General features: G+C 35.7%; 1 protein-coding gene across 1 annotated transcript in view; it reads left to right on the top strand.

Moving 5' to 3' along the window:
- Positions 1-22,654, top strand: part of col11a1b (collagen, type XI, alpha 1b) — an 86,527-nt gene that overhangs the window by 50,825 nt on the left and 13,048 nt on the right. The window contains exons 24-47 of the mRNA XM_039677664.2: positions 375-419; positions 937-990; positions 2,545-2,589; positions 2,789-2,842; positions 2,945-2,989; positions 3,643-3,696; positions 3,838-3,945; positions 4,261-4,314; positions 6,511-6,564; positions 7,252-7,296; positions 7,398-7,451; positions 7,545-7,589; positions 7,677-7,730; positions 8,917-8,970; positions 9,371-9,424; positions 9,549-9,656; positions 9,812-9,901; positions 11,029-11,082; positions 15,006-15,113; positions 15,673-15,780; positions 16,328-16,381; positions 17,398-17,451; positions 19,782-19,889; positions 21,729-21,782. Of these exons, the coding sequence (XP_039533598.2) occupies positions 375-419; positions 937-990; positions 2,545-2,589; positions 2,789-2,842; positions 2,945-2,989; positions 3,643-3,696; positions 3,838-3,945; positions 4,261-4,314; positions 6,511-6,564; positions 7,252-7,296; positions 7,398-7,451; positions 7,545-7,589; positions 7,677-7,730; positions 8,917-8,970; positions 9,371-9,424; positions 9,549-9,656; positions 9,812-9,901; positions 11,029-11,082; positions 15,006-15,113; positions 15,673-15,780; positions 16,328-16,381; positions 17,398-17,451; positions 19,782-19,889; positions 21,729-21,782 (1,557 nt within the window). The remainder of the gene's footprint in view (positions 1-374; positions 420-936; positions 991-2,544; positions 2,590-2,788; positions 2,843-2,944; positions 2,990-3,642; positions 3,697-3,837; positions 3,946-4,260; positions 4,315-6,510; positions 6,565-7,251; positions 7,297-7,397; positions 7,452-7,544; positions 7,590-7,676; positions 7,731-8,916; positions 8,971-9,370; positions 9,425-9,548; positions 9,657-9,811; positions 9,902-11,028; positions 11,083-15,005; positions 15,114-15,672; positions 15,781-16,327; positions 16,382-17,397; positions 17,452-19,781; positions 19,890-21,728; positions 21,783-22,654) is intronic.

The following is a 22,654-nucleotide window of genomic DNA, read 5'->3' as shown; positions in this document are numbered from 1 at the left end:
CACAGAAAAAGGAAAACACATGTTTAATGACTTCATGGGGTCATTCATTCTCCTGCAGTCTCTTTTTTCTGCTCTGTTTTTCACTTGTATTCAGTTAAATGTAGAGCCTGATGAACTGTTATTGAAAGACTGCAATGAAAACTGGTAGATCCATTAATCCAAATCCTCATCCAGGCTCCATAAGTTTATAGGACTCATATATTCACACTTCTTCTTCTTCTTCTTCTTCACGCACAGACACACAGAATAATGTATCCTGTTTGACATTCTTTCTTAGATTTGACTGAGAGGTGCCCATAGCTTTTTCCAACATAAACTTTACTATCAGAAGTCTTCATGTTGTACCGTCTAACTTTGGAAACCTTGTCTTGCAGGGTCTGCCTGGTCCTCAAGGCCCGATTGGTCCACCTGGAGAGAAAGTGAGTGTGTGAATCAAAGTTGCACACCCCAGCAGCCATCGTCTTTGTTATTACAGGCGGCGTTTTTCTGCCCTAACCCTATAAACGATTCAACAGACTCCTCGGTTTCTGAGATGTAGTCTTCAGATCAATGCTGACTAGAGAAAAACCACACGCACACACACACACACCTCAAGACTTGCTAATGCTTCAACAAGCAGGATATATGCTTACACACAAAACTGTCATTGGTTAGTCTCTCAGACAAGCATTTTGTCAGGGCTCTTGGATGGAGGCCAGAAAGACTCTGAAATGTGACTCCAGAAGTGGTGGAGTGTTTCCAGACGTACCACATGATTAGATCTCTTCCTTACCAAGAGGAAAAAGATGGAAATGAAGTGCTTTAGGAGTGAACTGCTTATAAAAGTTGCCCAGTGAATCACTTGGGCTCACCAGTAATCGCAGCCTTAATTGTGTTTGTTTTTCCTCCCTCTTCTTTTCTTTTCTCACTTATCCTCTTTCTTTCTTTCTCTCATAGGGTCCCGGTGGAAAACAGGGGCTCCATGGGCTGGCTGGGGCGGATGGGCCTCCTGTAAGTGGACTTTTCTTCAATTCGTATTCTCCCCTCCCCTAATTCTGTGCGTTCAGTTTAAAAAAAAAAATTGCATCATCACATATCATTGATTAACCATTAACTAGAATATTTTATTCACATAATTAAGAATTGAAGTGTTGGCTGCATTTCAGTTCATAAGTTGTACATTTGAATTGGAATGACAGGAATCGCAGTTCAGAGAAATTCAACAAAGACACAACACAGGGCTTTCATCAAAATAAGCAAAAACAGAGACCCTTGTTTTCACTTTTACAGCCTGTTTTTTGTGGATTGACTCCATTTTGAAGAGTTTAAATGGCATTCTTGTAAAATAATTGTACTTCTGCTGTAGTCCATAAGATTCTAGAAGACTGTTTATTTTAATATATTTTAATAGTTATTTAGGTGCCATTGAATATTAATAACTACCTAATATGTATAGGATAATTTTCTATTTTTTAAATGTAGTTTATTTATTGTTTATTTTGCAAGAAAAATATTGGATGGTAAATAGTCTAATTATATATATTTATATTTGTAGAATACTTATTGGAATGTTATTGTAATAGAGAATAACAACATTGTATTTAATCGTTTTTTCTGTTTTAATTGTAATACAAATCGTAATATTTTGCAAATAAAATATAAAATCTCACAAATAAAAAAAACTGTTTGGGTTTTTTTTTATTAAGATTTTTTTATGTTCTTGAAAAAAGTCTCTTAAGGTGCATTAATTTGACAATTTAAAAGACTGTTTACTATTTTAATGTTGTATATTTTAAACTGTAATATGACCCATCAGAGAACATTCTAATAGGCTCATTTGCTGCTCAGCAAATGTTTCCCAGTATTTTTGATGAATAAAAAATTCTAATTAGCTTTTTTTTCCCCACTTTTTTTTTTATATAATATAAATAAATATATTAAATTAAATCTCAATGTGTACAGTGTTGGTATGATTAAAAAAAATAAGATTTTAACTTCAATTTAGAAAGACTAAGAGCGTTACATCCTTTTTTATCCTCTGGTAGGACATTCCACCGATTAGTAGCTTTCACTGCGAAAGATGATAGTCCAAATCCAGAACGATGAAAGGGAACCAGACAATTACTCAAGTTTTCAGAGCGAAAATGAAAAAAGTCACATTATACAGAAGGAGCCAAGCCATTTAAGATTTTATACAACCATACACTAACTTGAAAAAAGTTAAGTTGTCAAAGTTCAAAAAATGATGTTTCTCTATGATCCTATAATAATGAAAATGTTTTGTTTTTTTTATCTAAAAATGTCTGTTTATATAGGGATTTTAAGGGTTTAATTACAGTTTCACCAGCTTGACCCCAACATGTCAGACAGTAAGACTTGTGAGAATGGATCAAAGAGACATTGTCTAATTTGTCTAATATTTGCCAAGTTATATTTAATATCCCTCACCATTTTCTTTACATGTTAAAAACTGACATTTGAGTCCAATATTATGCCAAGATAATTGAACTCATTAATCTTTTCACCATTAATAAACACATTTTTATGTTTGTAATCCTTGCACAGGGTCATCCTGGAAAAGAGGGTCCTCCCGGGGAGAAAGGAGCAGCTGTGAGTGTATTTTCAGTGTGTCTCGAAATGAGTGCTTGAAGGTGCTGTTTTGCAGCTGTCTAAAAGCTCAGAAACACAATTAAAGCCATTTCTCTGTCTCTTTAATGTGTGAACCCTTTAGAAGTTTAAAACCTAATTCCGCTCTACAGTATTAATCCAGATGGATTGCATGTTATTATATTTACTCTCTTCCTCATAGGGCCAAACAGGTCCCCAGGGGTCCATTGGCTATCCCGGCCCCCGAGGTGTGAAGGTAAACAGCTTTGATTTTCTTCATCTCACTTTTCTTTATTATCAACATTATGTGCTCTTAGTCTATCCATTAGAGCCTCTATTCATTGTTCCGTCCATTTAGGGTGCCGAGGGCATTCGTGGCTTGAAGGGCGGCAAAGGCGAGAAGGTAAGCAAATGAACCTGTCCTCTGTCTCCACGAATGAGCTCTTAGGTCAGCCCCTAAAACGAGGCACACGGATGACAGAACGATTAGCTAAAAAACAATTTCAGTGACTTTCTGCACCAAAATGGCCTCAGTCAGATGTAATGCAAAATCACCTAAGACTGAATGTAAGCAGGAAAAAAAATATTGAAGAATTATCTTAATATGTGTAATAATACAATATGTTTAAATTATTTTTGTACAGTATACAGTACACAATATTGTGACTTGATATGCTTCTGGCTGCATCCTCTACAGTGGCCACCAAGTGTCAGTGTTTCGTTTAGAAAGAATCAAGACTTTTATGTCTATGAAATATATTGTTATTGATATGTAATATTATGCTCAACATTTAAAATTCAAGAACACTTCTGAGAGAACAGGTTGGTAAATTAACATTCTGACAGTCTTAGATATTTAATTTTTCGATCTAAACTAGCATGAGCCAGCAAGTAACACTATGGCCACTAGATGCCAGCATTTAGCCATTATCTATCTATCTATCTATCTATCTATCTATCTATCTATCTATCTATCTATCTATCTATCTATCTATCTATCTATCTATCTATCTATCTATCTATCTATCTATCTATCTATCTTTTGATTGATTTTAGGGAGAAGATGGTTTTCCTGGGTTCAAGGGTGACATGGGCCTGAAAGGTGACAAGGTGAGTACCAGTAACCACGTTGCTAATTTAATTTCAGTTACATTTCAATCAGCACTCATAACCCCACTCATTTATCACATGTTCGAGTTTTTCCCGTTTGTGAAACGGGTTTAATGTTTGTTTATTGTTGCTGATGTTCAGGGAGAGGTTGGTGTTTTGGGCCCCAGAGGAGAAGACGGACCAGAGGGGCCCAAAGGTAAATCAGGTCCCTCCGGAGAGGCTGGTCCTATGGGCACGGCAGGAGAGAAGGTCAGTTTAAAACTCATTATGTTGAATATAATGTGAAAGTGCTTAAAATGACCAGCCCTGGAAAAATCAACACTAGTGTTTTTGGGGCACTTAAGTGTCTGTCAGGGATTATTAATTCATGTGTGAACTCACAACTCTTAAATTGATTCTGGACACCAGTTTTAAAGGGCAGCCAAATACTCCATCACAGCTCCCATATGTTTTTGCTGTTTGTGCAGGGTGCTGAAATGCTTTATTGTTTCTTTATGGCCTGATGACTGTTTACTGCAAATGAATATGCGCAGACCTAGAGTGTGTTCTTATTTTTGTTTTTAGGGAAAACTTGGTGTTCCGGGTTTGCCTGGCTACCCAGGAAGACAAGGTCCTAAGGTTAGTGCTGACAAGTTTATTTTTGCTGCTTTATTATCATTTTGTAAGTTATTTTTATTTTTTGAAAAGTATCTATTTTGCGTCATTATTTACAAACAAAAGCAATTAAACAATTAGACATTAACTTTTAATTAAACAAAAGTTATCATCCCGTAAACAGTGCCACAGTTTGTACTGCTTTCTTCATATTGGCCGCTCGCTGAATTTGACATGCAAGGCCTGCTGCTCTCTGATAGCCTGTGTTAACAGATTTAAAAGGACTCATTCTCCATGACACTGACTGCTTTATCTCTCAGCCACCCAGTTTGCAATAAGTGCAGGCCTGTGAACAGCCCAAGACTGTGCAGAGACAGTTTGTGTTGTGACGTTTGTCAGCTTATTCAGTCAGCTCAGCTTGCTAACATCAACAAAACGCTAATTTGATTCAGTATATAGGCTAGTCCACTCATACACCTCGAATTCCCTGTTTTTGTTTGAATAACAAGTTATGGAAAGTGATTTTGAAGTAGTCAACAACTTGCTTTGTCAGCTATTTTGACTCTGGGTTTCCATTTTCTTCTGCATTTTTGTAAGTAATGTTCAGGGTCCTGTTCAGAGCATGTGAGGAGGTTGGTTTTCCCCTGGAAGTGATGAGTTGGTTTCTTGAGTCCAGTGGGAGTTTTTTTATCTCTCTCTTTCTCACTCCTATTAAGGATGGCCATATATCAGTATCATATCACCTGGTTTTGATGTTTTTTCATCTATTGATATTGGTCCTGCTATAATTTCTCTTCTCATTTTCTCTGTTTTTACATGGATTACCTTTTTCGTCATCTAACATTCACTTAGTCATTTAAAAATAATAATAATTTAATAATATTTATAGTAATATCTGTAATATTTATAATTTATTAATATAATTATTGTATTAATAATTATATCTAAAAAGTTTTAAATTTTATTATATATATATATATATATATATATATATATATATAATTTTTTTTTTTTTTTTTTTAATTTGGGTTTGGAATTTTTACAAATTCATCATGATCATACACTCTAAACAATGCTGGGTTGTTTGAACCCCAAAAAAAAAAAAAAAATATATATATATATATATATATATATATATATATATTCAATTAATTAAAAAATTATTTTCAAATTTTAACCCAGCTTCAACTTTCACTTTCAACTGTAATTTTTTTTAAATTGGATTTTTAACCCAACATTTGGTTTTGTCCATATTTGACCCAAATTTTACCCAGCATTTTTAGAGTGTAACATGTTAATTGGCTAATCTTAGTTTTTTGATAAAGCATGCAACTTTCCTAGTGCTGTTTTTTTTTTTTTTTTCATTTAAAGTGCCCCCCTTATACTATTTTAGAGGTTTCTGATTTAGTTTCGGAAGTCTCCTACAATAGGTTAACATGAATCCAAGGTCAAAAACACTTTAATTTTCTCATTATATACATTGCAGCATTATCTAATTCCTCAGTGTTTGAAAACAGTTTGTTGTTTGAGTCTGTGATTCAGCCTCTCTAAACCCCTCCTTTCCAAGAGCCTACTCTGCTCTGATTGGCCAGACATATTTGACATATTTCATATCTGATTGGTCAGTACAGTTTTGATCTCTGAAACTTTGCAGACCCTTTACATTCACAAACAGCTATACTACATGAAAGGTAATTTCTGAAAAAGCATAAAAGGGGCACTTTTTAATGTAAGATGCAGAGTGGAGCTGGAGCATTGTGATTAGCTTTGACTTTCAGTGGGAATGGGAAATTTCGTTTGGTCCACCTCAGTGTTCCATTGTTTTGTGTGTATATTTGCAGTTGTCTGTTTGATCTGCTCCATTATCTTGTGCTGGCGACCATCCTGTGGAGTAAATTACTGAAGCGTTTCCATTGTGCATGGGCCGCTTCCCCCTTCTTCCCTGCCAAAATAATTCGACCTTCAATTTCTCTTGTCCTTGTGCTAACAGGCACACACTGCTCATGTTTATCAACTCCAAAAGCTAGCCCTCTGAATATCACTCACAAATGTTAGCATTAGCAGTAATGCTAACATTTGTGAATTCCTCAAGGACATCCTCTGTGTCAACACAGCTTCACTTTTGCTCAACCCAAAGTTTTTTGGCATGTATAAGAATGAATATTGGGTACTTTTGAAGTGAAATAAGTGTAATAACTAATAATCTGTCTCCATATACAGGGCTCTACTGGTTTCGCTGGCTTCCCTGGAGCCAATGGTGAGAAGGGAGGAAGGGTACGTATAAGGGCGTTTTTTTATTTTACTATAAAATTAAATTATCTTTTAGGATGCTATTGCCTGACTAGAGCCATTTCTATTGTACTTCTCTGACAGGCCAGCACTGCATCGTCACTAAAGACGTGCATTTGCTATTAAAGTGACAGTAGCCTAATATTCCTGCTGCTGTCTGTGTTTTTAATGTTAATCAAGCAACAAAGGGCAAAGATAAAAATCTCTCACTGCTCTTGGCTGAATTTTTTTTAAACTTAAATAAAGAAATGTAATAATATAAATTATAATGTTTTAATTTGTACAGTGAAGACTATGCAGCATTATTTTACGTTTTCTTACTTGATTAAACTGTTACCTACCTGAAAAACCTAGAAAAGCACTGCTTATTTAAATTGTGTCTTTATTATATTGTACTTATTTGTGCTTTTGCTTATTTTTTTAATATTATATTTTTATAATTTTTTACTTGTCTTTAATAATGTTTTCAATTTAAATTAGTTAGGCTAGCAGTTTTAGCTGTGAAATATTGAAATTAGAACAGAGAGTTGTGAATTTTTACTGGAATCTAAAACTTTTGTGTTATATATATATATATTTTTTAAATGTACGGCCGGTGTGTGGCAAAAAGTTTTATGCCCTAATTGTTAAAATGTTAAGGTTTGAATTTTAAAGGTTGGTTTTGTTTTTTAGGGTATTGCTGGTAAAGCAGGTCCAAGAGGACAAAGAGGTCCAACGGTATGTAAATAAACCAGTTTGAATCTTTTCAGTAGAAAAGAAAACTTTTGTACACATACACTAATGACATAAGGCTTATCGCTAATAACACTTGATCTCAGGGTCCTCGTGGTGGAAGAGGTGCCAGAGGTCCAACAGGAAAACCTGGACCAAAGGTCAGGCTTCACCAGTCCTTATTCAGCTAACTCAAATAGTCAATGATATCTGGGAATGTTTTCTTGTAACAGGCAGCTTTGTTTCTGTTTTAGGGAACATCAGGAAATGATGGACCATCTGGTGGCCCAGGAGAGAGAGTAAGTGATGGTTGAATTATTTCTCCAGTTCAGTTGTATTAATCAACCTTTACATCTCCCTTAATCATTTTTTTGTCCCATGTTTAGGGACCCCAAGGACCTCAGGGCCCTGTTGGATTGCCAGGCCCTAAAGGCCCACCTGTATGTAGTTTCGTCAATTTCATATGCTTTTGACTTATTCTAATCCAAGTCATTCTACTCTTTGACTCACATTAGTATTGAAGTCCATTTCTGCCACTTCACATAATTTATTCACATAAATGACATTTTATGTCATAGTTATGTCATTCGAAGTCCTAATTATGACACAAAAAAAAATTGAAATTGTAAATATCACTTTTAGGGTCCTAATTTTGACTATCTCTATTTATTTTTTATAATAATGACTGGTCTCATAATTTCAATTTTTATGTCATAATTATGAATTTATGTCAGAATTATGGTTTACTAAAACATTGCTGGTTTTTTTCTTTTTGTGGCCGAAATGGGCTTCCATACATTAAGCTGTCTATTCATTCATTCTACCATTTCAGTCGTATCCGACTCTTAGTGGTTCAATGGGCCATCTCACATTAGTATTGAAGTCCATTTCTGCAATTATTCACATAAATGACTTTTATGTCATAGTTATGCCATTCGAAGTCCTAATTATGACAAAAAAAAGTCTTAATTATGACAAGTTGAAATTGTAATTATCACTTTTAGGGTCCTAATTTTGACTTTTTATCTCATAATTATGACTGGTCTCATAATTTCAACTTTTATGTCATAATTATGGTTTACGAAAACATTGCTGTTGTTTTTTCTTATGTGGCCGAAATGGGCTTCCATACAATAAGCTCTCTATTCATTCCTTCATTAACCATTTCAGTCGTATCCGACTCTTAGTGATTCAATGGGCCGTCTCTTGCCAAACGGGAGAGACTGTCCATGAATTTTCTTGGCATTGATTTTTTTTCTGCGGTAGGTTGCCAGGTCTTTCCTCTACCCTCCCATTACATGGCTTTGGACTCACACACACATGCATACACACGCATTTACACCTATGGACAATTTAGCATCTCCAATTCACCTATACTGCATGTTTTTGAATTGTGTGTAACCATAGTGGACACGGGGAGAACATGCAAACCCAGAAATCGAACCAGGGACCTCCTTTCTGTAAAGCAACAGAGCTAGATTGTCTATACTGTAGCTCAAATAACATATCTAACTGTAGCCTTTAAACCACAAACATGAAAATGATAACCACGTGTCTATAAGTCTATTATATAATAATTAAAGTTTTAATCTCAATTAATCGGTTTCAATTTTGCAAAACCCCCAGGGGCCTGCTGGAAAGGACGGATTGCCCGGTCACCCAGGACAGCGAGGAGAGACTGTGAGTATCATTTTATCTTTGTGTAAAGTGTAAAGATACAGAAATGTTGTGGACCGTCTTTATGGTGTATTACCTTTTATCTGCCGACAGTGTCAAGGTGCAATACTGTTCAGGTCTATCTATCTCTGTTTCTAATTAAGAATGTCAGAGAGATGGATTGCTAAAAAGAGGAACTCGTTTTATATTGAATGTCTCTCCTTTGTGATTTTCAAGATGATAATACTGCACTTCTCTTTTAGTGATTTAAGGAAAAAGATTAGCTGGATTTGGACAGTTTAGTGATACTTACATAGTTTACAATCAATCAGATTGTTCTTTGCTCTAAGATTACTTCCACACACATGTTATAACTAGAATCAATTGCATGTAATCTCATGATGACTGTTTATTCTCACCACAGGGTTTCCAAGGAAAAACTGGACCTCCTGGACCTGGAGGTGTTGTTGGCCCACAGGTGAGCTTGAACAGTTATTGTTCTATATAACCAGAAAAAAAAAAAAACACCAACACATTGCTCTGATAAAACATATCCTGAAGTTAGCTAGAAGTTTAATTAAAAACCTGTTTAAATTGGAAAGGGATCTACAGGAGAAACTGGTCCTGTTGGAGAGAGAGGACATCCTGGATCACCAGGGCCCCCTGGAGAGCAAGGTCTTCCCGGAGCTGCTGGCAAAGAAGGTGGAAAGGTATGGTGTGCTAAACACGTTTACTTCAGATCATTCAAGGCTAATAATTTGAGAGAATTCACATAATGTTCTGTCCAATTTCATAATGTGTAGCTGGCAGATAATGCTCTTTTTTTAAGTTAGAGGACTAAATCTCATCGTCTCTCTCCTTGAAGGGTGATCCAGGTCCTCAGGGGGGTTCTGGGAAACCTGGCCCTGCCGGATTGAAAGGGTTCCCAGGACAAAGGGGGCTTCCTGGCGCAGCGGTAAGAACAAACAAGTTAATATGATGTGTCCCACTCCCACCAACTGGCCATTAGCTGCTTAAACGCCTGCTGTTCATGCAAATGCTCACACTGGATGAATGCCTCAGGAAAGGGTACAGTCCTAACTATAAGACTGAGGCTTGTGAAGATTAACTGAATTATTTAACATGCATTAAGACATTCAATACATTTTTGAAACACATCTTGCTTAGAAACAAATATGCATAATAAAGCCAGTAATATGTAAAAGTATGATTTTGGTTTCATATTGACTTTCAGGCTGAAAATGTATTGAAAAGAAATACTTGTGCGCCAACATAATCTTTTAGACGAAATAAAAGTTCATTTTTAAAGTGTTTCAAATATCTAGTCAGATTTATACTGTCTCTCGGCTGCTCACGAGGCGCTATAATGATATACTGCACTCTCCTAAAGAAAAATGCTAACCTTTATCTCACTTTCAGTCAGTTTCTAAGATTCAGTATGACATATTTATTATCCCTCTGATGTGGGCCTGTAAGTTACTTTCTGCATAACAAACTGCCACAATTGGGCAACTCAAAAGAAGTGGATGTCTTGGGGACTTTGGAAATGTCCATACTTGTTTTTCTTCATTATGAGTATTTAGTCTGTGGGACTGAATATAATCAAAGTTTTGTTTTTTGTTTAAGAAATAGTATCTGCCAACTTTATGAATTTCAATCTCCATTAGTTACATCTTTCATGAATCAAGTGTTGCTGAAAGTCACATTTGAAACCCAAAGCCAGTATGATTTCAATAAACAACAATTAAATATGCCATCGCTTGTTTTTTTGATGTTTACTGTTAGCTGGTCCATATGTTTTTCATGACTCAGATCATGACTTGATGGGAGGAGAGTGACGTGTCCTTGGTTTCACATGACAATGCACTGCCAGCCCTGGGTTTCTGATGTAGGAAATATGGAGATTGCCAGTTTAATAAGCAGTCTGGGCTGTTTTTCTTATAGATATATAGTACAAACAGCTGACATACTGGCACAAACATATTCAAGCACACATGCAGAGACTCAGATGTCACTTTGACAGATACTGAAGCACACCTCTCATTAGAGAATTAAACCTCTCTCTCTCTCCCTCTTTCACAGGGTCCATCTGGTCTGAAGGGAGGCGAGGGTCCACAGGGTCCACCCGGCCCTGTTGTAAGTACCTGTGTTACCATGGAAACTCTGTCACTGCAAACGATCAATTTGCTATTAGTAATGTGCCATCAGGCATATTTTGGACCAGGCGCAGTCAGCAGGTGGTGAATTTAATGACCAGTAATGTTGGCACATTGGTGTGTGTGATCTGATCCCGCACAGTCTGATCACACTGAATGAGTCAGGCCAAATCAGTGATTGCATTTGAATCATACAGGAGTTATGCTCAGAGATTCAAACCTGTTGTCATAAGGAATGCCAAATGTACCGGGGACACTGCAGCTACTGTACGCGTGAAAGCAATCAAATGCACTTCGGTCAAAATGGCCATCTTGGCAGGATATTATGCCATTTTTATTCAAGTTGGTATGATTCTTTAGGGTCTAAATTAAAAGTTTGTAATATACGTTAATTCAAAATTCTCATTAGTATTGTAAGAAAACACTAATTTTACCTGGTCAAAAACAGCTCTGTTTCTTTAAATGATAAAGAGCTTTGCTCACTCCGCCCCTCTGTTCTTTGGGGAGTTTTGACACAACGCACGTGGAGTGTTGCCTTGACAACAGTTGAGGTTATATTTTGGAGAAAGAATGGCCACGGGAGTCTGACTTTAGAAAAATCGCCGACAGACTCTGTCTAGCACGCTGCACGCAAACTACATTTCACAACAAACACGCGTGAGATATGAAAAGGAAACAACGCGCGACACCACACGGGCAAGACGCGGAGTTCTTTTTTTTTTTTTTTTCGACCCGGTTGTGGTACAGCTGGTGAAACAGACACGAGTGCTCCTGCCAAATTTCTACTAATTTTTCTTCCATTTATTGTGTCCAAATAGACCGAGAAGAAGCTTTTTTTGTTGAAACAATGCCATATCATGTTGATATGTGATCTATAACTCCTCCCCGAACTCCCTGCTGCTCTGTATCTTGCTCTCTCACTGGCTGCCGGTGATCGCCGATGTAGTTTTCAGTCAAAACACTTTTCACACAGCAGGATTTTGAATCGCCGACAGGTCCAGATATTTAGCATGCCAAATATCTCACGGGCGTCGGCGACTCGTCGGTGATTCTCTCAGTTCGCGTCTTTGTTCATTCACACTGCGTGATTGTCACTCGCGTGAACGAGCGCCGATTTGCCTGTGATTTCGGGCATTTGTCGGCGATTTCTCAAAACCTGTCGGCGAGCCAAAATCGTGGCTAAAATCATGCAGTCTGAACTCGGCATTAGTGTAGTGTTACCACATTAATGTTAACACCTGCGTACACAGAATGTTATAACACAATGACCATAACGCATTGTTCATTATATCCGTGGGATTATGAATTATATTGAGAATGTCGTCCATAGAAAACATGCCATAATGTAGAGTCTAAAAACCAAAGCCACATTCATCATGAAGCATGCAAGCGATTTGAAAAGATTAATGTAAAGGTTAATAAAACTTTACACTCACTTCTTCTGGAGGTGCAGCAGGGACACGAATAGTTGCCATTGATTCTTTTTTCAGGAGCAGCTTCTTAGCAAAACCAGCTTCATACTGACCTTCGTTAAGCCAATTAGCCAAATATATGTTGAAATATTAAAAATATATTATTTAATATATATATATATATATATATATATATATATATATATATATATATATATATATATATATATATATATATATATATATATATGTATAATTAAGATATGATATAATATTGAAAAGGAAAGAGGAAAAAATGTCTTTGTTGAAATTACAAGGAACCTAATTGAGAATATCTATATTGTTAATTTATTATTATTGTTATTAGTAATAATAATATTTAAAATATGATATTAAGTGTAATACTTAATAAATATATAATTTATTTATTTTACTTAATATATAGTTAAAGTGATTTTATGTAAAAAAAAAAAGAATGTAAAATTTATGTAAAAAAAATATATTGAATATATTGAAAGTTTTACTTGACATTTCTACTTTAAAATGAAATAATATTTTAGGTTTTATTCAGTTAAAGAACTGTGTTCGATAGTTACAAATGAATATTTCTATGGTTTTGAACGTGGGACTGAGAATCATGCTGTTTTAGCTATTGAATTTTTTGAATTTTGGTATGGTGACAAGCCTATAATCGTATATAATGTAGAATAAAATACAAACTGCATTCTGCAGAGCAATAACATCCTCCTATTAAAGTAACTGTCTTCTCTCAGTACAGCTTAAAATCGTCAAAGCTTCAGCTGTGCTCTCTATGTGAAGCCCCTTTCAGCTTGAGGAATATTGGTGTAGGGCTTCATCGTCTCTCGTATATAAAAGCCCAGCAAGAAACATCTCTGAAATCTGTAGGATTTTGAGTCAGTGGCCCACCCACACCAATCAGCGATCTTATTTGTCTAAATAGACCTCCCGCAGGTGCCTGAATTGAGTCACCATCACAAATTCTGTGAAGGGTTAAGTCAGTTTGCACTGTGTGTTTTCCAAGATGCGTTGAAGATGTCTGGAGTGTGTTTGTGGGGTGGTGTATGAGATAAGAAGCGAGTCAGTCTTGATCATTTAGATCAGTGGTGATGTCTGATGGGTCAGTGATCTTTTATTTTATTTGTTATATATATATATATATATATATATATATATATATATGAAGAGTTCAGATGCAAAAGCCTCTAAATGCCATTTGAAATTTTCTTCTTTAATGATGATTTTTATCAAACTTGTATATTTAAGTTATTTCACTTAAATAACAATTAATAGGTAATTATCATTGCCATTTAAGTGAAATTACTGAACTTAAATATACAAGCTTGATAAAAATTATCATTCTAGAAGAAAATTTTAAATGGCATTTAGAGGTTTTTGCATCTGAACTCTTCATATATATATATATTTTTTTGTAATTATGTATGGAAAAGGTTAAGCCTGCATACCTTTATAATGCATTATATATACATAAAGGCTTTAAGTAAAGTTTTAGCAAAAATAATAATAATTCAGATGTGTCCTCCCACAAATTTTCAAGGCAAAGGGAAATTATGTTGAGAGAACCACTAATTGAGACCATGTTCTCCACTGCATGTTGTGCAGTTTGGTCGGTGTGCAGTGACCTTGACCCCTCACTATATTGGAAGCATTAACACTGATGGTTAATGTTGTGTATGTTTTAGCATGTGTTTCTGTGAGTATGTGCATGCATGTGAAAGCAATCAGAGGTCCTCAAATAGAAAGTGGATAAAACCTTCACTCTGAGAGCTATCTTTAGTTCTAATCCTTCAGTGCTAATAGATGCACTAATGGACATTTTCTAAGAAAGGGATGCTGCACGTTGGTTTTGAACCAGAAAGCTCACTCTCATAAACTATAAAGGACCTGTTCACACTCTCAAATAAAGAGATATATTTAATGTGATACGCAAATGCAAATGTACCTTGTGTTGGTAAGTGCAGCAAAATGATCTGTACGGGAACATGTTCGTCAGAGCCAAAACAAACTACTGAAAAATAGGGTTCCCACAGACATGGAAATAGTCCCTAGCATTGTTTTTGGCCTCTTATATTAAGGACATTGCATATCTGGATGTGCATCATGCCTATCTGGATCAGTACTGTGGCAGGTGATCAGAGACCCTGGCCATCTTTCTCCTGGAAAAAGGTCTCTTTAATATCCTTAGTTATTGGAATTGTGACAATGACTGTCTTCCGACCGGTAAACTATTATGTCTTAAGGACTGTTCCACAGGTGCATATGCATTGTGCAAGCAATGTTTACGGTTCATTGAACAAGTATGAAAAACATTGTTTAAACACTTTCCACTAAATTAAATTAAAATACACTATCTTGAATAAGGGAAAAGCAGAACTTACTTTCCTGTAAATGATAAGTCTCTTAATTAACCAATTGGGATGCAGTCAGGTTTAATAGGATATGTGTGTTACAGGGGTCACCAGGAGAGAGAGGAGCTGCTGGACCAGGGGGACCCATTGGTCTAACAGGACGCAATGGCCCTCAGGGACCCCCGGGACCCGCTGGAGAGAAGGGTGGTCCGGTGAGTGTGCATTGTCATCAGATTACCATTTTTAGCATTAAATTGAACAAGGTAAACTGGGCCATCATCTCATTTGTTGACGAGATGAATAGCAAAATGGGGCCTAATTTACCTAAATTCACCCTGAAGAAAGTAAAATAGCAACTGTGCTTTTATCAGATGTGTGGAAGCGATGCACTAATGTCTAGAGATTCCTGTGGGAAATAACATGAGCCAGAGGGAAAGAGTTTTAGTTCATTAAAATTAATCTTTTCCATAAACACATCTACCAGACAGAGTTTAGCGAGTTTAATGCAGCATCCAAACAAAAGCTTAATTCAGTTAAAGCTGAAATCAATTAGTTGACTGAAAGGTTCTATAATAATTACCGAATATATTCTTCTGCATAGTGTATAAATAGTGTTAATTAATTGCAGTGGATATGCCATTAGCTTTGTTTTCTCAGACTGCCTGTATTAATTGGATGAATGTATTCCTCATAGGACGTAATGCAGAGAGGTGCATATTAATCTGCATATTGAGTCATCAATGTAAAACGTTCTTTTTTAACTTCACTCAGGGTGAGAAAGGACCTGCTGGTCCTGCCGGTCGGGATGGCATCCAAGGTCCAGTCGGTCTCCCTGGCCCAGCCGGACCTCAGGGTCCACCTGGAGAGGACGGTGACAAGGTGCAGCACTTTATTCCATATGTTTTAATAAATACACATCATGCCCATCTCACATCTGCACACCATTAGTGAGGCTGCCGACAGAGTTTTAACTTATCTATCACTATAATCAAACAAGACACAAAATCATTACTGGTGAAATGTTGAAACCAGTGAAATCGAGGAGCACACACACACACTTCTACACACATGCACATAAACAGAGTAAACAAATGTGTTCTGAGGCTAATGTATTCCAGAATCTATTATCGCCCTTTTAAATGTAGAACGGGGATTTTTTTTAGACCCTTATCACGTCCCAAGCTACATTATTCTTTTCGGCTGTGTGGCGGCAATGGTGGTGGAGGGGCCAAGTAATCAATTAATTGCAAACACACCCCAAGGTCTTGGTGTTACTGTTAAATTAAAATCTCTGGAGCAAAGTTTACTCTGCCATTGAGGCTGAATTGACCTTGAAGATTTTATTTGACGCTCCAGCAACAAGGGAACAGTTTTAAACGAAGCGCCAGTTACTCAATTTTCAAAAATATTCTCTTTATTTTTTCAGGGAGAAGTTGGAGAGCCTGGTCAAAAGGGAAGCAAAGGTGACAAGGGTGAATATGTAAGTTGAACAATATTCAAGCTATGTTCTTTATTTATATTTTATTTATATTTGGGGGTAATAATTAAAACATTCATATATATATATATATATATATATAAATGATTACACTGAGCAATACATTTGTTACAGTATTTATCAATCTTTGTTAATGTTAATAAAAATAAAACTTCATTTAATGTTAGCCGAGAACCTAATTGGATCTTGTGGAAGCTCAAACATGGTTCGTAACTCAAGAATGAACCTCACTGGTTCTTGAGATAGCTCAGACGTGCTACGTAACATGAGAATGAACCTCATTGGTTCTTGAGAAAGCTCAAACGTGCTGCGTAACATGAGAATGAACCTTATTGGTTCTTGCGGAAGCTCAAATATGCTACGTAACTCAAGAGTGAACCTCATTGGTTCTTGCGGAAGCTCAAATATGCTACGTAACTCAAGAGTGAACCTCACTGGTTCTTGAGAAAGCTCAAACGTGCTGCGTAACATGAGAATGAACCTTCATTGGTTCTTGAGAAAGAAAAAATAGAAAGAAAAGAGAAAATTAACCTCATTAGTTTTTGTGGAAGCTCAAACATGCTGCACAATATGAGAATGAACCTCTTTGGTTCTTGTGGAAGCTCAAACGTGCTGAGAATCACAAGAATCTCGCATATCAAGCGGAAAGGCTTGAGCTTCCGTCTATCATTACTGATGTGTGATTTGATGAATGTTTGTATGTGAATAAAAGCCTTAATTAAATGTGTTCATCAGCATCATGTCTCTTCATAAAATTTGGACTAAACCACTTGATTCCTATTGATCAAATTGGTAGTTGCATAGACTGTCAGAGTAGTTAAAGGGACTTTATATAAAGTGGGACCATTTTTTTTCTTAAGTATTAGTTGCATTAATTATGCACTTACTATTATTTATGCACCTGGATACAAAAGCAAATATTATCTTAGAATGATCAAATGAGATATAGATTCCTTATAACCAGTCCTTATCTTTGCCCTGATTGTCTGTTGCTGTAGGGTCCACCAGGTCCAGGGGGTCCTCAGGGTGTAGTTGGAGCTCCAGGTCCTGCTGTGAGTACTCACAACCGTTTATTTCACCCATACGGGATAAAATCCAAATGTTTTCCTCTTTTCTCCATTCGTCTTCAAACTATCTTTGTTACTTCTGATTTCACACATAAAAAGTAGCCTACCTTAAAGGTATACTCCACTTTTTTTGGAAATAGGCTCATTTTACCACTCCCCCAGAGTTAAACAGTTGAGTTTTAGCGTTTTCAAATGCATTCAGTCGATTGTCTGATATTTAGAAGAATATGAGTAACCAGACAGTTTCTGCTCTCATTGACTTCCATAGTAGTAGGAAAAAAATATACTATGGAAGTCAATGAGACCAGAAACTCTCTGGTTACCGATATTCTTCTAAATATCAAAAAATCAGCTGAATACATTCGATAATGGTAAAAGCCAATTATTTAACTCTGGGGGAGTGGTAAAATGAGCCTATTTCCAAAAAAAGTGGAGTATCCCTTTAATAAATATACATACAGTACCAAGTATCACTTATATAAGTATCAAGGTTTAAATCTGGCAAAGGGTTATTCATTTAATCCAATGTTTTGTGTTTGCAAGTCATTAAAACAATTGCAACATTGTAACATTTGGCCTTATTGGGTGACAGTTATGTCAACTGGACAAAATATTTTCACATCCTGGTTGTTTGACCCTGGTCCGCATAACTCCAGGGAGATTTCCCCTTGTATTAAGTACACTTTGAAGTTGCTTTGAATAAAAGTGTCTGTTGAATGACTAACTACTCACATTTGCTCAGTTTTGCCTCTGTCAGACAGCCTGCTGAGTTGATAAAGCAGCAGTGTGAGTAACTAGTCAGGGCCAGGTGGCACACAGTTGAATGTTTAAAGTTTATGACTCAAGCTGAACACTCCCAGCTGGGCCTCTCTGTTTCCTTGATACATTAGCTCTATAAAAGCTGATAATTACACCTATCCTTTGCAGTTATGTGAAGAACATTCTTGGAAACTATTCTGCTTTACTGAATAGGATCTTACTAATTTGGAAACGAATGAGATGGTAAATCTGTTAGATGACTTGATGTTAATGCAGCTAGAGATCTTTGATATTAGATATTTGACCGAACAAGGATTCTTTCTATGCATATGTTTTTGTCAGAACTGTACATAAATTAATTATATGCAGGTATATGTGATTTCCACATGAATTCTGTATTTTCTTAAACAATTACTAGACAAATTGCAAAATAACAACACTTCAAGAGCTAGTGGTGTTGTGTGGGACACCCTTGGCATTTCAGCCCTGAGTCCAGAATGAACATTTGACAAGCGGCAAATGCAAGAAAAGAAAAAGGCGTTGGCGAGTATACGATACGGCTTTACTTGGCGATTTATCAAACCGTAAAGGCTGCTATTAAATGCTATTACTGGATATAGTCAGATGCACTGCATGTTTCAGGGGGAAACGCAGCACTGTTTTCTTTTATACACACAAGGAGCTCACAATCAAATATTTTCAGTTTCTTAGAGCAACTCGTTTTGCTGTAAATGCAACATAACATTTGTAATGAGAACTGCTTAAATCTGTTGTCAACAAAAGACTTTAAAGTCTTCCTGTGGTTTCCAAAATAAAAGCTCTATTTTGTAACATTTGAAAGTAGAAAATTACAACAGCCATACATATTAGTTTTGTAAATTTATTTCTGTTGATAATATTATTATTCATTTTTATTTATGTTAAAAAAACTTTTAAGGAGAGTTTCCCTCTTTTCTGTCCTTCACTTGTATCAATCAATTACATAAAAAGCCCTCAAATGAAACAATTTAACAACATTATTGTGATTAAAACATTTAAAATAAAATTAGTGCATTCATTTTATAAAGATGTTTAGCTATTTGTTAAATACAACCATTGATAAATATAATTATATATACTGTATATCATTTTTCTTTACAAAATATTCAATCAATATTGTATTTCCTCAATAGTCTCCTAAACAAAAACACTATCCTGTCCTGCAGTGACTTGCCATTCAGACATCTAACCTCAACATCTCTTTAATAACTTCCCCTTCCACTGACCCTGGAGAGCAAGCGGCGTCAGAAACGAGGGCAACACATTCTCACCCTTCATAATTCCTCTGGGCGTTACTCTGAATGGCACATCTTTTCAAGCCTGAATTTTGATGTCTCAGGGGGTAGATCTAATTTTCATGCTTGTCTGCGCCGTACAGTAGAGTTTGAAAGACATTCTTGGGTCAGAAAGTTGAATTTTACTTGTACTACACTTCTCCACCAAGTTCAGAGTTTGTATCAGTTTCAGATGTTAACTGTCAGTGTGTTCTCGTTTGTCTGACTGTTTTTCTTATGCAGGGAAGTGACGGTGAGCCCGGACCCAGAGGTCAGCAGGGTATGTTTGGGCAGAAGGGAGATGAGGGGGCCCGTGGTTTCCCAGGTCTTCCCGGTCCCGTCGGACTGCAGGTACTCTTTTCATCTTTACATTAATCTAAACACACCTATTATGGATCTGCTGCATTCATATTGTTTAATAAACACAAAGCTTGACTATTAAATATCATTTAAGACTGTGAGGCAGGATAATTGAGCAAGGAGAGCAATAGCCATTTTTAAAATCTGGATTCAACTATGTTGCTCTAAACATGGATTGATTCCATCACTTTTGTTTTTGTGCCACAAATTGGAATAGCAAACAAAGACACTTTTTAGACAAATAGATTCCATTCCAAGTGTATGCCATTGGTTGATACAATACAGAAGTATTGTAATAATCAGAGTTTTCTCTTTTCAGGGAAATCCCAAATCAGCTTGTTTACTAATACACTACCATTCAAAAGATTTTTTTATACTAATATAAATAGATTTTTATACATTTTTAATACTTTTATTCAGTAAGGATTCTTTAAACTGATCAAAAGTGAAGGTAAATTAATTTATAATGTTACAAAATATTTCTACAGTATTTCAAATTAATTCTGTTCTTTTGAACTTTCCTTTTTCCTGAAAAGAATCCCGGTTTCCATAAAATGATTAAGCACGACAATTCATTTCAACATATAATAATAAAAAACTTTTGAGCAGCAAATCAGCATATCAGAAATATTTCTGAAAGATCATTAATAATGTTGCTGAAAATTCAGGTTTGCCATCACAGGAATAAATTACGTTTTACAATATATTAAAACTTTCCTTTTTTGCAAATTTTTTACTCAACACATCTTTGGTAAAAAAAAAAAAAAAAAAAAAAAAAAAAAACATTAAACTCCTACAGACCCCAAACTTTTGAACAGTAGTGTAGCTGTCTCTGTGTATTGAGATATGACAAAGTATTATAACATCGAAAAAATGACACACTTCACTTTTATGGAATGGGATTAATGAGGTGAGTTTCAAATGACAACAGAGACGCAACACAGCAAAATTATACAGTCAATCAAAGCAGAATTCATAGGTAATTCATCCCAGCTGTTCTAATTGTTTGTGCTCTGCGTCTCCTTGTTAGTGCATCTCACTGATCCTCCGCAATAATTATTTTTGATCCGAAGAAATTAACCATCTTAATTAGTTTTCTCTGAAGTTTTGAATTGATTATGGGGAGAAATTGAGCTTTATTGGAATGGAGACATTCCATTATCTTTTCAAAACTGAGCCTGCAGAGATGCCTTATTAGCTGTTTTGGCATTTGGGAAAAATTGCCTGCCTCAAAATTACTATGAAATTACACCTCTGTCCTTTTATAGTAACACAACATTTATCCAAACAATAAGCAGTAAGATATGCGCTCACTGGTACCAAAGAGCATGTCTGCCAAATACAATGACCCAGAATATCCTTCTAATTACAGATGTTAACTATTAACAATGAAGAAACGTCTGTTGGTATTGTTGGATGATAATGATCTGAATAACATTCAAACCTCTTTAGTCAAGAAATGAACTGCTTGCCAAGATTTGCCTCTTTTTGTGTTTCATATTTTCACGGAGTGCGACACATTCACAGACACCCACATGCAATGCGCTAATTGCCATGAGGTTCCTTACACTGCTAATTACTAAAAAAGTGTTATGTGATTAATAGTGTTTATCCAATGGCTCAAAGCTGTAAATGTATATTATTAATATTCAACACTGTGAGACTGATTGTTATTGTAAATGTTGTTCACGAGGGTAGAGGAAACATATCAGCATATCCTCTCTTGTTAATGAATCTTTTAGCATTTTTGAAATTGTAATAAGTGAACTCTAACTGGGATTATATAACCTGTAATTGTTCAGATTAATATGTAAAACTTGTTTTTTCTAGGGTTTGCCAGGACCACCAGGTGAGAAAGGAGAGAATGGAGATGTTGGCTCAATGGTGAGTTTGTAGTCGTCAAAAGGCTTAATTTTCTTATTGTTAGTATGTAATAATACATACTTTTTCATTAAAACACAATTACAGCAAAAGTTTGTGAATCTATATTTAACTTAACCCCTTTACTGCCATATCTATTTTTGTGATATCAATTGCAAATACATAACTTGGTTAGATTGCTTTGATTTTATACTGTAATAATTTTAGAGAGAAAAATATTTTATATAAAATAAAAAATATATAGTACATTATATTTGATTTACTGTAAATTTAAACTTCCATAACTTTTTCATACTTTCATTTTTTAAAGTGTTTTCAATTCAGCAATAAGCTGCTAAGTGTTTTCCTTAAAACAAGACCAAACTTGGGTATATATTCCAAAGCATTCTTAGTTATATAGCAAGTTATAGATAATTAGTATTTTTGTGTTAAGTTGCATTCACATTTACCATTGCCCATCAAAATTTTGTGGGTAAAATCCAGTCATTTCAATAGGAATCTACATGATTGGGACTTTCACGTGAGGCCGGCAAAAGTTCCTGAACAGATTTATCTCTTGCTCAAGTTGCTCACACAAATTCACCATGTTGACCAATAGAGAGTTCCTTGGTTTGACTGACTTCTGCATGACCGGTCCTTATTAATACATTGCTACACTATTGACAGTAGAGAATCAACCATTTCTGCCTGCAAAATTTTTGTGCCGAAATTTCACTAATGTAACTGCACATTTAAAGTATTAGTGCTAGCACTACTGATTCAGAAACAAAGTCATTTGGATGTGCTGATTCTTATAATGTATCTTCTAATGGGCAGATTAAAACCAAATGTTTGTGAATCACTTTGACCTGAGTTTAATGTCTTAATATGTTTGA

The sequence above is a fragment of the Pimephales promelas genome, chromosome 5 (genome assembly GCF_988280905.1).
Source record: "Pimephales promelas chromosome 5, fPimPro1.hap1.1, whole genome shotgun sequence".
In the NCBI taxonomy this organism is placed as follows: domain Eukaryota; kingdom Metazoa; phylum Chordata; class Actinopteri; order Cypriniformes; family Leuciscidae; genus Pimephales; species Pimephales promelas.
Note: the sequence above shows the minus strand (reverse complement) of the source record. Positions and strands in the feature narration are given on the sequence as shown.